General features: G+C 31.4%; 3 protein-coding genes across 11 annotated transcripts in view; 1 reads left to right on the forward strand and 2 right to left on the reverse strand.

Moving 5' to 3' along the window:
- On the reverse strand, positions 1-6,665 carry LOC144842404 (UPF0462 protein C4orf33 homolog). 6 transcript variants are annotated; one of them, XM_078698857.1, is made up of 6 exons: positions 6,607-6,665; positions 1,950-2,145; positions 1,772-1,829; positions 1,531-1,582; positions 1,212-1,408; positions 1-807 (listed from the first exon to the last, which is right to left on the reverse strand). In XM_078698857.1, the coding sequence occupies exons 1-6, from the start codon at positions 6,649-6,651 to the stop codon at positions 714-716; spliced, it is 642 nt and encodes a 213-aa protein (XP_078554983.1). In that variant the 5' UTR covers positions 6,652-6,665; the 3' UTR covers positions 1-713. The 6 variants fall into 6 exon arrangements, with proteins under 6 accessions (XP_078554983.1, XP_078554987.1, XP_078554986.1 ...); XM_078698861.1 differs by lacking the exon at positions 6,607-6,665 and adding an exon at positions 6,152-6,243; XM_078698860.1 differs by lacking the exon at positions 6,607-6,665 and adding an exon at positions 2,517-2,620.
- The window catches only part of LOC144842400 (uncharacterized), a 25,808-nt gene continuing 12,551 nt past the window's right edge, over positions 2,620-15,876 (forward strand). For 2 of the 4 annotated variants that reach the window (XM_078698850.1, XM_078698849.1), the window contains exons 1-5: positions 6,854-7,060; positions 11,544-11,837; positions 14,049-14,211; positions 14,448-14,742; positions 15,507-15,551. In XM_078698850.1, the coding sequence (XP_078554976.1) occupies positions 7,009-7,060; positions 11,544-11,837; positions 14,049-14,211; positions 14,448-14,742; positions 15,507-15,551 (849 nt within the window). In that variant the 5' untranslated portion in view covers positions 6,854-7,008. Of the gene's footprint in view, positions 2,731-6,853; positions 7,061-11,543; positions 11,838-14,048; positions 14,212-14,447; positions 14,743-15,506; positions 15,552-15,876 lie in introns of those variants that run through there. The other 2 variants (XM_078698852.1, XM_078698851.1) reach the window with 2 other exon arrangements.
- Positions 13,450-15,876, reverse strand: part of LOC144842397 (protocadherin-9-like) — a 215,377-nt gene continuing 212,950 nt past the window's right edge. Inside the window, exon 5 of the transcript XR_013612117.1 lies at positions 13,450-13,459. The gene's annotated coding sequence lies outside the window, so the exon portion shown is untranslated. The remainder of the gene's footprint in view (positions 13,460-15,876) is intronic.

Consider the following 15,876-nt stretch of genomic DNA (forward strand, 5'->3'; position numbering starts at 1 on the left):
ATTTATTGTCTTGAATAATGAAATATGTATAAAAAAATAAAATAATACAGCACTACTAATTAAATAACATTATTAGTAATATTTGGTTTTATTAAATTAACTTTATATACAGTTTTTAAATTTATTCTTGTCTTGAATAATGAAATATGTATAAAATACTTGCCATATATTTTTTGTATTTATGTATGATTTATTTTATACAATTTTAATTTTTTATATAAGTGGCAAAATAATACACTAATTTCCTATATACAGTTGCAAGCACAATATTCCAAACATATTTTAAAAAGTAACGATTTATTTCATACAATTTTATTTTGTATATAAGTGGCAAAATAATACACTAATTTCAGATTCACACATTGCATTTGTTGTGCAGGGTGTCAAAGTACACATCAACCACTGGGTATGAAAATGCCAAAATTCATGGTGTGCACCAGGCCAAATACTTGTTCATGTGGCTTAGGCTGACATCTTGCTCATCTCTGCACAATTATTTTTTGAAAAATGAAAAAGACTTTTACATTGCTAACTTGATGTCAATAATTGACAGTGTAAATGAAAGTACTGTATTATTATTATTTTACGATAGTACTCGCTATGATGTTGTGATGTTGTACAAGTAATAGTCCATGAATATAGTACTGTAATAATTGAGCTACCATTCATAATAAATACGGTGGTAAAACAAGTAGGGGTGTTACTTCTATGTGCTAAGTTGATGTCAACCATGGAAACCAATCTGCTGCCACTGTCTTGTTTTGTAGAAAATCCTTTGGAAGGTCTTGAAAAAGGTGAAGTCTATGGCTGTGGGGGAAAGTATCAAATGTTAAATGAAAGTTTTTAATCTCGTGGGTCAATCACCTAAATTAATGTGTGTACCTAAATATATACCATTCTCTTATAAAAAAAAGTATAGTACAGGTATGGTACAGTTAGTAATACAGGTTTATATCTAGAACTCTGTCTACACTGTCAAACTTTATGCGACAACAAAAATTGATATGCCTATATGGACATGATGATGTCATATAACTACCATATTTGGGCACATACACCTTTTTTGGTTTGATAGTGATAGTGTAGATAGTGATAGTGTAGACAGAGCTTTAAGAGATGGTGCACTAAATATTATCCCAAATGGAAAGTAAAACACAAAGGAAACACTGTCCAATCTATGGTGTTTGTAGTACTGTATACATATGACTTACAAATCTGGTCCTTCATATACACCTGCTTCTGCAGGATAGAGAGCTTCATATGTTCTTGCACTGTCAACACCATGAATGGCAAAGGCATTGAATTTATAAGAAGGGCCTGGTGGAATATATGACAATGGAATGTAGGCTTCGCATGTCCATGTGTTATTGCTGTGCAACTTTGATGCACATTTTAGCGGTAGCTTGTCCTAAAAACGAGAAGAAAAAGAATTATCATCATTATTATTAATATTATTATTTGTTGTATTACTGTGTATAGATTAAATAATAATATTGGTATATTAATAGAACACACACATACTGTACATACCTTACACATATTGCGGCAACCATTTAACATCAGAACTAAATGACAGCCGTGCCTAATATACAAATAAAACAATTTGTTTATTTTTAATTAATCGAATACTCACAGGCACAAATACTGTATATAAATATAACATAACACAAATATGAGAACATGGACAAGGGCAAAAATATAAAGTAAGCCAGTGATGGGAAGACTTATTAAAAATATGTTATCACAGCTTTTGCATTATTGAATAACTTACGGGCTTACTTCAACTTCTAGGTACTGTTCTTTTTCACCCAAGAAAAATGCTTCTACAACTGTAAATGAACAAGTAAAGATTATTTGTATCGTATCATATCTAACTACACTAAGATACTATTTAGCACATGTCTGAAGTTTGTTGCTTTAAAAGTAATAGCAATTTTAATTAACATTACCTTCATAATCCCATAATTCGTTTTGAGGTTCTCCTGGGATCATGTTAGGGGATGCAGGGTCATTGAAAAAGGGTGCTTTAACCGAAAGTTGTAAGGCACCTGTGAGAGTTGATAAACGCAGCTGGACAGGATCGTGACTGATGGATGTACCATCCCAGCACTGTGTTATTTCAAATGTTAATTCATTCATAATTCTCTGTAAAGACAACAAATATTTATTTTACATATATACCGGTAATTTATCTATATGTAATGATATATTGTACAAACATTGTGTGTTTTATTACATGTTGCAATAATAATAATATCAGGGAGATATGCAGGCCTACAATACATTTCATTCAACCAGTGATCTTCCGGACTTCCTGGATCTAAAGTGCTCTCCAGCAGAAATATATTATTAACAATAACGGCCTCTCCATCCAGCAGAGGCCTAACTCTAGCTAGTGTTTTTGCTAGGATTTAGTCTAGTACTAACGCTTTATGACTACTAATCCATCGTGTGGGTGCCAGACTAGGAATACATAATTATTTATTTTATTTTAGGTAAAAACGACTTTTAAATACTGTAATAACAAATATCTTCTTATTTCTACTTTTAAAAACTCGTCGTGACACGTGTGAATGTTTGTAAATAATAAATACCGCCCTCTATTAAGCAGACGAACAGGTGTACTGTTTGTTTTTGTGGAAGACTCTCTTGGGATTTTTGAAACAACAGGTATGTTTTGGTGGTAAAAAACAGCGCAAGAAACTGATACATTGGAAGTTAGTTTGATAGGTAAGCTAGGTAAAGTGATTATTTATCAAAAAATTAAATTAATGATTGTTGAATGAGAGAATGTGGGTTTCCACAGTGAGGAAGTATGTCCCCTTCCCTATCCCTGACGTGTGGTGGGGAGGAGGAGATTGATTGAGAGTGATCCACGGTCCGTGAAAGGTATATGCTGGGTGTGAAGGTTGTTGGGGGTCTGATCAGGTTTCATCTGACAGGCCTACCAAAATAATCTATATTTTATAAAGATTTACTTTATTTCTGTATATAGTTACATTTTTCATAATGTTTCAATGTGTATTTTTCAGAGCAAAGAGAATAACATTTTCCCTTTGTACTAAAAAAAAAGAGAAAAGGAAAGTGATTTGTAGTGAAATGGAATTGATGTGTATGATGAGATCATCAATCATGATTATAATATAATAGTTCATAAACATTTTTTTAAATAGGCCTACTGTTTTAAATAAAATTTTGAAAAAAACATAATCGTATTCTAATTGAATCTAGTGATATAGTTTAAAAAACATTGTTCCAGGTCTCATCAGTTTGTTTTGAATGTGTATAGTAAAATTAATTTAAAATATTTGAGCATTAAACTTGTATGTCTATAGTTTATTAAGACTGACCAGCTGCTAAAAATCTGAATGACCTAATTTGCATAACGAGGCAACGCTGCAAATTAATGTCCTCTAATAACTCTGACCTTCATCGTATCATTATCCTAATCAATTTTATTAATTTTTTCATTCATATTTTCTCCTTCTATATAGTTTTGAGATAAAATTGTATATGGTTGGTTGGTATGCATGTTTTACTCTGTATACTCCATGCTGTGAAGCTCCAGAATGTATAGAAATTTTAATTTTAAGAAAAAGTTTAATATTAGAGATAATATCCCTAAAGAATTAGAATACTATGATAATTGACATGTTAATGTAAAAACTTGTAGTTCTTTGTGTAATCCACTCCTTGCTTTTCTTCTGATACCCCCCTCCCCCCCCCTTTTTTTTATAAGGGGTTGTAATTTAAAATTTCCCTGGTTTGATCATCGTTATTTTTTAGCCTCTGTTAAATGATTTCCTTTCAGAATATTTTTAATTCAGATTTTGATTTTTCAATTACTGTAGGCCTAAAAGATCTTTTTGTAACATTTTTGTAAATCATCTTTATGCCATTTTTACTTGATTTCATTTCTTTTAGTATGAGTGATTTAATTCCAGTTCCCATTTCTACTTTATTTCAGATCACATGATGACAATATGCACAAATTATACTGTATTACAATTTATTGATTTTATGATATCCAGTTTTCAAATTCTAATTTTATTGAATGTATTTTACTGATACATAATATTATATGACATTAACAATTTTATGTCAACCTAATTTCACTTCACTCATCATAATAATTTTTAGATAAGATCAATTGAGTAATGAGTTAAATTAGTTTGTAGTTTGTAACACACTCTTTTGTCATATTGTTCAAACACGGATACAGTAACATTTACAAGTCGTTTATCATTGATTATAGCAATAAACACATACACAGGTACATCCCCTTCTTTTCAATGATATTACCGACTATCTTGTTCCCATATTGTTGGCATTTCATACACGTAAAGGTATGCTAAACTTCACGCCCAAATCCCTCTGAATTGCTTAGACTCACTCAAGCTAGAAGCTGAGTATTGTTATGATAATTTCACTGTATCTCCTATTCTTTTCTATTATGACATGTAGGTTTCCATAAGTAGGGTGAATAAGGGCTTTGGGATTGTTAAGCAGTCACCATTAAGAGGTTTTAACCATAAATACACCTCTTTATATAGTAGTAGTAGTTAGTCTATACAACTAAAAATGTACTATCTGTTATACCATGGTTGTTCAAACATGATAATGTTTAATACTCAACTTATATTGATGTATTATATCAGATAAAATGAATTTACAACTGTTTGTTTTATATGATTTATTTGTACAGTACTAGATGACTAGTTCAATCACAACAACTACTGTACATTCTTTTTTTACATCACAGTTTTCATTATTTCACAGCTGATGATTATTCATTTACAGGTCGTTTTAGAAATATACAATTTATTATTCCTGTTTTACATTTTTATTCAACTACTGTATGTCTCTATCAATCATGAGCAAATAAAAAAAAAACCTAAAAAGTGACAGGACTCAAAATACACCCTAGACTTATAGATTTTTTAAACAAAGTTGTAGACAGTACAAATAGACCAAAGATCAAGGAGGTTTGTAATGTTGTAATGTTTATAACTTGGAAATCCTGTAGTCACCATATTGTAAGGAAACAACACTCGTTACTATCTGAGTAAGTGACATTAAATTATTAAGGATGCTTGAAGGTACAGATGCTTAAAAGAATATGTGTAACCCCATTTTGAATATACAGTCTTAATAATATAAAAGAAACTCTTTGAATAAGAATTAGGTAAGCTTACACATGCTTAAAAGAATATAAGTTTTTAACTCCATTTTAAATCAGTCCTAATGTAAAGCAAACTATTTGAATAAAAATTTGGCATGCCATATGATTTTGATTTGTATTTTTGTCCAGGAAAATGATCGAGTCTTTAACTTCTGAAGATGAACAAATAAATTCCAAAAATATGAAAATATTCCCGCTGCTTATTTGTTTATAGATCCTATAGTTTCAATACATAAATATAGTATCCTATACAATACGCTTTTGTATCAATATATTGTAATTGTTTGTCAATTGTGTGATTATTTGCTTGATTGCCTTTAATTAATCTGTCTCTTTAAATGATCATTGTTTATGCTAATTTATGTAAGGTTTACTGTGCTTTGTTATAATCCGTCAGCTGTTTTCCACTAACCAGCTATGCCTTTCACTTTTACAGTGTCATTCAAGTTCAGTTTTGTGGCTACGGTCTAGTAACTGCAACATTAGTTAATTCTTGTCTAAACAATTTAATTTTAAGTTGGTTAAAAAAACAATCTAAATTTGCTTAATAGATGCTATTTACTTTCAGAACATAGACGGATCTAAGGGGGCCACAATGCATAAGATAGGAAATTTTAATAGTAATGCTATTTACAATGCATAAGATATGACATTCTTTAGGTTAAGTTCATCTCTTCATTACAATGTTTATGTCCTAGATCTGTTGCTGTACAGTAGTGTACAATCACGTCACACCTTCCAACTGATTATCTGATAGGTATGTGTGCTATGCATCAATTAAACAGTAAAGTACAGCGTTTTTAAACATCTGTAGTGTTAATATTATAAACTTTTAATCACTCTATGATGGGATAGTATTGGAAACTTCTAGCTTTCTGTAGAAAAGGGATTTTCTTTTTTTTTTGTAATTGTATTTCCATAACTATTATTTATCTCCATGTCTATTATTCTATTTAATGTCTATTTTACCTGGATAATCCGGCAATACCCCTTGCTCTCCGAGGGGAGAGCATATTTATATGAAAAGTTCCTTTAGCAGTCCTTCAACAAAATGGCTCGATTCGTCAACCACGCCCTCACATGGGCACACCCAGCACTATCACCATCATTTCTACTGTAGTTGTGTATTTCTGTAGTATATATCCATGGCTATGACTGAATTTCCGTATTCAATAACTACAAACATTCCGTGGAGATGACTTACACTAACAGTAAACATGGTTTAATCACGTTTGCATCCTAGAAAATTGTCAATAACTCAAAACAGATAAATTTATCTGAGTTAATCTGATTCCTATTATTTGTTTCCTGATCTGTCATAATTCAAGGTAATGCATAAAAGAGATAAAACATTGACTTAGTTCACAAACACATGGAAAGGATTTTAAAATCTCAAAACAAAAACAAATATAGCTTATTCATACATCACCAAGTGATATAATGTTCCGTCTCGGAAACCCTGTCGACATTCGCACTGCTTCCCCATTCATCTTATCCCTACTGGTGACTGGCTATGATTCATGCATCCCATCTTTAACATTAGTACTGTTGTTGGAACAGCAGTCGAACGAAGGCCTGTATAATAGACAAGTTTTATTGGTTGGTTTGTGTTGGGTTATCACAGGGTGGTATGTAACAGTAGCCGGCTACTTCACAAATTAACCAACAATTTTAGGCCAACTTGCCAGGACCCGATTGATGACGTTGACTATAACAGCAGGTCCTTTCCTTCACTCTATCCTCTTGGAATCCACACATCTAGGCCTAGAGACAGGAAGTTTGATTAGGAAATTGTTTATTTGTTGAGTGGATTACGTTGGAACAAGATGTTGAGGATACTACGGGAGGTGTGCCCATGTGGTAGTAGCCGATCCTTTGGTATGTTATTTCAGGCTTCATTTTTATTGTTATTTTGTACACTTTATCTTGTCAGGTGTGGCTTTTCCTTCCTTCAAGCCTGTATTCCTTTACAGTTTAATTCATAAAATATATATAAATTATAATTAATACCGATTTTGTTGTTGTTGCATTATTTTTATTGTAATAATCCAATAGCCATGACTAAAGTATAATCATATAATAAAAAATTGAATTGAAATAATTTCCAATGTCTCAATTTTAATGTTAATCAGTTACCATATACTGTGATATTAATCCAAAGTCAAAATTAGATGTTCCTGCCTTCATGCCTGTATTCTATGATACATAATACCAATGCAACTGTTGCAGTATTTTTATTTTAATAGCCAACACAGTACTGTGATATTAATCCAATTTTATTCATACAATTAATTTCAATCTTGCATAAAACAGAACCCATAAATCCTTTTTAAGCGTGTTCATCCCTTCTAATTTCATATTTTAGATTCTCAATCTACTTTAAGAGTAATTATAAGCACTGTGCACATTAGTTTGTAATTAGTTTTCAAAAGCAACATTTTATGTTTTCATAATGAAAATAAATGCTTCATGTTACCTGACCTACATACACTGTACTGTTAATAAAATGAAAACAGCAGACTATATGCTGAAAGTGTCTAGTATATACCATCCCTTGCTTTTTAATAAATCTGGGGCATAAGATTTTATTGTCCCCACAGATTGAATAACTGTACCAAAAAAGTTGGGAGAATTGTTTAATTGACTGCATTTTAATTATTTATCCAAATCTGAATTCTCTATTGATATAACCAGTTGTTTTTTTTACAAAGGCATATCAGGTTTTTAAATTAGGGATTGAGCGTTAACAACATAACAAGGCAGAACGTGTACACTACCCCCTGGGTCTGCCCTGGTTTATTATTACACAGTTTTTCAAAATCTTGTTAATAATAGTTAGTTTAATTACACCATTATGGAGATATAAGTATAGGACTTATTTCTCCATGGTTACACCTACTCATTTTAAACTAACCAAACTTTGAAATAATAATGGATTTATGATTTTATGATCAATACCATTTTAATAGTTAATTCCTAGATTTTCATTATTTTCCTGTCTGTATGTAAACCAGTAAATGTTTTATAGCCACTTATGTTTGAGTTGGAAGGTAATTTATTATATAAGTGATATTAAATTCCCTACTTATGAGTTACAAATTTCATTAAATTACACATAGTACCTCCTTCCTTCTACCCTTTATAGCTCTTTATAGCTTTGTCTACACTATCATATCAAACTTTATGTGACACAAAAAATGTGATGTGCCCATATATGGACATGCTGATGTCATATCACTACCAAATTTGGGCAAATCACTACCATATTTGGGCACATCACATTCTATTGTCAAACTATTTGATAGTGTAGACTTTTAGTGTAGAGCTTTACAAATGAAACTATTCCTACCGGTTTATACTCTGCAAGTATTTGTTCTATTTATAGATTTATATTTCTAGCTGCACTACAGTATACTTTGTATTATTTGTATATACTCACTATATCTTGTTTATGATAATTAGAATTTGAAAAATTTATGAAATAAATTTAATTTGTATGAGAGGCTCTTCTTAAATTAAGAAAAATGATGTACTTTTGTTGAGTCAGTTAATTGGGCCCAATCAGTTGCATAATATGGCTTGAATTGAAGAAGGAGTTATTATTTTACAGCTATTCAATTCTAGTCTTACTGTAGTCCTAGTAGTATAAACTGTACTGTTTAGTGGGATTAGTTTATAGGCCTATATTATTAAATATATGTCTGAGTATCTGTACTGGCAGTCAATTTGGATGGAACAGTGGAATGTTTTATTTGGAGGTATAAAACTTTTGATCATTTCAATTGGCGGTCAATGGTCAAATTCTACTAAAGTGGATGAGGCCGCCACTATCTGAGAGCACAGGGCGTAGAGTGGCTGAAGGTGTAGCCCTTAACATCAACACTATACTTCAGAGACTAAGGGGAAATTGAATACTGTGTGCCTAATTCAGATGATGTACAGACTCATTGATATAAAAACTTTCACTCTCAAAAAGTGTGACACATTTTCCAAATTGAATCTCATCCATGTTCAATTTTAATATTTTTTTCCCGGCGATGTTGACATCGAAAGGAAGAGTAAATCTATTGCCCGTGACAGTTGACAGGAGTTTATTTCCCTCTTGATAGTCCATGGGTGTTAAACAATATGACTAACCTATCATGGAATCTTAACTATAGCTTTCATGCTAATTGATAATACTATCAAATGTCTATGAAGACAGAATATGTCCTAACTATAAATTGTTGGAACTCTTTGCCAAAAAATGTGATTGAATCTCAAAATCTAAACCAATTTAAAACCAAACTAAAAAAGCACTGGTCTAACTATCCGTTAAAATACAGCCCATATGAATCAAAGAAATGTTCTGGTCAAGAGTGGCACAGAAGCATTAATGCTCAAAATCCAGGTAGACAGTGTATAGAATCATGGAGGAAATATATGATAGAATATTGTGTGTTTGTTTACTACTGTATAATACTGTGTACCATACTTTATCAATTGCTTTTTGATATTTCAATGATTGTCAGTGTCAAAGCTGTAATAAATATTGATTTTGAGAGAAGATATTGATTTGGCAAAAACCATAAACAATAATGACATGTCAGTTTCATCACATATCTTAGACAATGTACTGTAATAACAGCAACATTTTTGTGGCATGCATTAACACCCATGGGTGTGTCCATTGGTAAATTGGCAACAATTACAGATATGTACCTGTGTTTGGAGGCTGCTTAACATAAATAGCTAGCACATCATGGAAAAAGAATTTTTATTTCAAAATACAGTCAAAGTTAATATACCAATCATGGAGTTATAATTTAGATAACTCCATGATATGGTTGTGATATTGTATTTACTTTTATAATGACTGTATGCCTGTGTAATTCTATTTTTTGTTTAAAGTATTGAGAGGGGTTGTTGGCTTAGGTCTTCGTCTTTAGTTGAGTTTGCACTTTTGTTTTTGGATATTTGGTCAGGAGATTGTATGATTGTATGAGCATTCACTGGCTAAACCCAGAGCTTATTAGGAAAAAAAGCAATAACATTATGTTGGAAAAGGCTAAAAATACCCAAGACCTCTAGCGTTGGAGGGCCACTTAGGGTTCCCAAACCAGAGGCCTCGGGTAGCTATTACTACTATTTGTTAGTTTTTTTGTTTTTTTTTATGAATTAGATAAAATGTAGAATGGATGTGAATCCCCCGTCATCTTGTCTACTCTCAGGATCTCAATTTAAAAGAGTTTCTGTTTCCATACAGCTAAATTAATCAAACTTTAATAATAGCAACAATATGCATTATCACTTGGCACTAGATTATACTAAGAAAAGACATACTGTCGGGACATTGTTTGTTAATGAAAAATATATTTTTTTATCATCACAATTCATTAATATTTCAATAATTTTGCTTTATTATTTTTCAAATTAATATTGGAATAAGTGTTTGCTAACATAATAGAACTGATATTAAGTAAATTACCTTGAGATTAGTTCACAAGTAACTGTTGGCTTATAATAATATTATTTTATTATCTTTTAATGTTTGTTTATTGTCGTTGGCATGGATATGAAGAAATACAATGAAACTTTTCTTTTTGCTAATACAAGCTTTATTTATAGAAGTATTTCATACAGTAATAATAATATTTACAAAGAAAATGAGATGTACCAATACTATTGTTTTGGAATTAACAAATATATTTTTGTTTATATTGCGCAGTTAGTAGATAGAAGATCTTTATATCAACACTTAGTTTATCGTACTAAATATATATTTTTTTAAAATCATGTTTCTATTTTTTTATTTTTTATTTCAATGTATTGTTAGTTTCTATTATCGTTTATTTTGTGCCTAGCTTACCTGGATAAACCGATACTCTAGTACTAGCCTATACTCTCCAGAGGGAGAGCTTAGATAAGAAAACTAAAAGTTCCTAGAACACTCTGGACCATAATGGACTAGTCCGCAACCACGCCCTCATGTGGTAATGTTCCAACGTACCAGCGACATCATTTATTTTCGTAACATGAAGATGTTATGACGTGAACTAATTTATAACATGATACGTTGTATTAAATTGAAAGTTCCTAGCAAACAGAGGCTTACTGTACTAGCAAAGATAAGTTTCGCTTATAATTGAGCATATTCCACGTTGTGTTAAGTATCTCTAGTGAGAAACATTCTTGGTTTTGGATCTGTTTAAAATCGGAATGAAAAGGACGGTTGAAATGCACCAATTCTTGGAAATTCAATTTTAGTTTTTATTTTTATCATTATCAAGTTCAATGGTTATTGTTAGCATGGTAGGTGTGCTTTTACCTATAATAATAATATTAATAATAATAATACTTTTTATATTATTTTCACTTTCAGAATCTAGTGAAAGGCGAGGAATAGATGAACAGATTCCAGAAACTCGCCATTTACTAACAACCCAACAGAGTACATCGTCGTTCCAAGCAGTCTCAACTCCAGTCATGGCCACCGGCGCCATCAGCGAGGGATCTTTTAAACATGTTGAACCGCGTACACCGGTAACTCCAACTGATTTAGACCTTAGTGACACTCATGAAGGACCATCGTCACCCACGTCACCATTGAGTGACACAAATAGACCAACGTCACCTGAAGGTCTTCTTAGTGATGAAGAAGACATGGAAGGATTAGGTTTGTGTTATTGTAATCCATAAATCGTCTTCCACACCTGCTCCTGCACGGTTCCAGTCCGCCTCCAACAAATCAAATCAAACCTAAATGTTTCGTTTCATGCAGCTATATGCATATCAACATAGCCATATGGAGCGTCGTAAAAACGAAACATTGGCATTTGATTTGCCGGACTGGAACCGGTCTGAAAGACCCTTTAAATAAGGATATATCTCTTTCATTTTACAAGAGAGTATCATTAAGAGAAATTAGTATATATAACTAACTTTAACCCAAAAACAGTATGTAATTGAAATGCACAACCTCACCTCACATTGTATTCATGTTATCACTCAATATTACTAATGAATGTAAATAGGTACCTAATGTATGTAAATATGGAGTAAGAGCAGTTTTCTGTTTGGGCTCATGCCTATTACTTGCTCCTGGCAAGATGAATTGTACTTTATGAACTTTTGCCGAATAAATATTATTATTATTATTACCATCCTTTATTTTTTTTAAAACATAAGAATGTAACAAACATCCCAGGTCACAGCTTGGAGGACCAAGCAAATGCAGAGAAAAACAACACAACAAATACAAAACACTTAAAACATCCAACATAAATGCTTTCCTTATTTATTTTAGTACTAAAACTAGTGCCTTTAGACTGCAATATAAATGTCAAGACCAAGTGTTATCATTTATTGAATATTAAATAATATTTGACTTAAAATGGGTTACTGTACAGACTTGTACAGGCTAGTGACTAATACTATACTTAGTTCCTTGATAAACACATGAGTTGTCAAAAATGCTGTGTATGTTAAGCCGTTGCCAGGATACGTTGATTTGTTGCCATAGTAATGTTCATTCAACATAAAGGAGTGAGTAAAATAGAACAGCTCCCTCAGTAGTTCAATAATTTCTTAATAAGTTATTTATTGATGGAAAATGTATGAAATTTAATTTTTTTTTAAAACATGATCAAACAAAGTCTGAAATGTAAGAAAGTTAGAAATATAGATAATAATTTTGTTGACTAAATGGACGTCTAATATAATTGAAACTAATAATATCAAACTAATGATATCACAGACCACAAATTACATTGTCTGCTGTTCTAATAATTGAAAAGTATTCCTTTTCATGATTTCAAAAGGTGTTTTATACCGCATTGAATAAAACGAAATTCTAAATGCATGATTCATTTACTTAGTAATACTACAAGTTGTTACTTAAATAATTAAAATAGGTAGTTACACAGTATTCGTGTTTTTAGATACAGGCCTATCAGATGATATTAATAAATAATAGTGATATGATTTCAATGGCAATGAATAAATTCAAATTCTAAATGCATGATTGGTTTAGTTTACTAATACCACAAGTTACTTAATAGATAGTTAAACAGTATTCATATTTTTAGATATAGGCCTATCAGATGATATTAATAATGATATGATTTCAGTGTCATGGTCGTTTTTCTATAATTTGCAACAATTAATTTAATAATATTTATTAGTTTATGTTTATTTAGTATATTCCTATCGTGTTTCAATTTCTATTTCAACACACTTTTTTGTGATAATACCTCATCGCTCATTAAAACCATATAGCATACACTTAAACCTAGGCTGCTTCATTGTCCAGCTCATATCATACTATTTGTTCATTCATCTATACTTCACAGTAAACAGAATTGCATTGTGTTCACACTTGAATGAATCAACGACAGGTTGCTATACCTATTGTACTTTTCTCTAGAATTGTGCGAAATTGTAATTGTTAGCCTGGCAACCAACTGTTGCCTGACTCACTAAACGTTTTAGTACCCAATTATAAATTATTTAAAGTAGTATCAATATTTTTTTACCAGGTAATAAAAAATATGGAGAATGTGTTATTACTGGTTCATTTTGTAAATGTATTTCTATAATAATTTAATGAAAAAAAGGTAAATCAATGATCTAATTCATATTACAATATTGCTTGATGATTTTATGTGTTAATTTCAATTATAAATTATTAAAGTAGTATCAACATTTTTTTACCAGGTAATAAAAAATATGGAGAATGTGTTTTACTGGTTCATTTTGTAAATGTATTTCTATAATAATTTAATGAAAAAAAGGTAAATCAACTATCTAATTCATATTACAATATTGCTTGATGATTTTATGTGTTAATTTCACACTAATAAAATACAAAATATAAATTTAATTTCAGACGATGGAAGAAAAAAGAAACGATTTAGACCTTTCAAATCAATACGTAAACTGTTCAAGAAAAAACGAACATCAAAACCTGATGATGATTTGGATGGTGTACGATCTAAATCAACCGGAGAATTGAATCTGTCCGACTTAGAAGAGAGAATGTTTGATCCAAAGTAAGCCAGTTAGGATCTATCAGCTCTTTCCAACATCATTATTAATATTAGCAACCTTGTTTGTCTTTATATTATTACTTGTTCATTTTCATCTTTTCTTATAATCTGTCCCATACATTTCAAGCTACTCCAAGCGACTTCCACGATTGTTTCACACAGACCCAGACGTTCCATGACCTTCTTTATGACATTCCTCCTTTCTATGAATTATTTTATTTTTTATTTTGAAATTCTAGAGAAACTTCTGCAAACATGATCAGCAGTCGATCTGAAAGCAGTGTTTACGTTCCAGATCAACCTTCAATACGTAATGAAGAAACCTCAAAATCTACCGAACATATATCTAAAGATTTTGCAAAAGATCTCTCAGCAATGTTAGCTAGAAGAACAAGCCCAGAAAAGGGTGCTGCCGCTGTACATACCTCACAAGATGATATGGAGGAGGAACCGATTAGGAAGATGATACAACCAAAAGAGGAAGCAGTTAGGAAGACAATGCCATCAAAAGAAAAAAGTTTTGATGACACAGATGTGAGTATTACCTTGCCTACCTAACCTAGGGACCGGGGTTCAAATCATTTCTAAAGCTCTGTCTATACACTATCAAACTTTTTCGACAAAAAAAGTGTGATGTGCCCAAATATGGTAGTAATATACCCAAATATGGTAGTTGTATGACATCATCATGTCAATATGAGAAGATCACATTTATTGTATTTGATAGTGTAGACAGAGATTTATACCATACCTCAGCTCAATACTTTATTTAGGTGGAAAAGCTGTGTGTTTAATAGTTGAGAACATTCAGGGACCAAGAAACAAACAGATTTAAATAATACATATACATAATATAGCAATATGGGTCACCCTGCATATATTTTATGTACTATCTGAGCGTCTTGTGGAATGTTTGTCTTGTGAATGTACAGTATTGCCAAGCAAAGCAATGCTAAGCCATTTTAAAACCCTTTCACAGGGTCAACATCAGCACCAGTGTATAAGGGGTGCGCACCAGTGTTTGTAAACTCAAGAGTTTTCTAGGGGTATAAAACAACAACAAAACACAGCAGGTTTATTTACCTTATCTCAGAATTGTATAAATTATAAAGATTGACAAAATCTATTTTTATTTATTAATATGAGTTCAATGCCAAACAAGATTAGTATCAAAACAAAACTTGCCAACATCAACAATTAATTGTTACTGGTACTTTATGCATTTCAAATATGATTTGAATATTACCTGTAGTTAGATAGGAATATACGCAATAATGTGAAGGTGTTTTGCACGTTAGGTAAACGACGGAAAGCTGAAAGAACCCACGGCAGCCCGCAGAGTGGTAAATTTAGTTTTTTTTACGAACTTCTCTTCTTTTTTTATAGCAAAATATTTTCTTCTTGGTGGCTATTTAGATTACTAACCTGGTTGAGTTGATTAATGACATTTCAGAGATTGTGATGTAGTAGTACAGATAGTATTCATGTACAGTAGGATTAACTGAAATCTACACTGGGTCTTAATGATTAACAGTAATTAATACTAAGTTTGCAAAACAACACTAAGTTCAATGCAATCTGTACTTTCATCATACACCTAGGTATGCAATGAAATGATTAATCTTTTCTTTTATCATGTCTCTGCCGCATTTATAATGACCACCGTTC

This window comes from Antedon bifida, chromosome 5 (genome assembly GCF_963402885.1).
Source record: "Antedon bifida chromosome 5, ecAntBifi1.1, whole genome shotgun sequence".
Taxonomy (NCBI): Eukaryota; Metazoa; Echinodermata; class Crinoidea; order Comatulida; family Antedonidae; genus Antedon; species Antedon bifida.

What these genes read in the sequence shown, in the direction of transcription:
- LOC144842404 (XM_078698856.1), bottom strand. Translation starts at nt 2,290, where the DNA reads ATGAAATGTATTGTAGGCCTGCATATCTCCCTGATATTATTATTATTG. An exon ending in TATTATTATTATTGCAACAT is followed by an intron (nt 2,146 to 2,236) that starts GTAATAAAACAC and finishes TTGTCTTTACAG; the next exon opens with AGAATTATGAATGAATTAAC. An exon ending in CGAATTATGGGATTATGAAG is followed by an intron (nt 1,830 to 1,949) that starts GTAATGTTAATT and finishes GTTCATTTACAG; the next exon opens with TTGTAGAAGCATTTTTCTTG.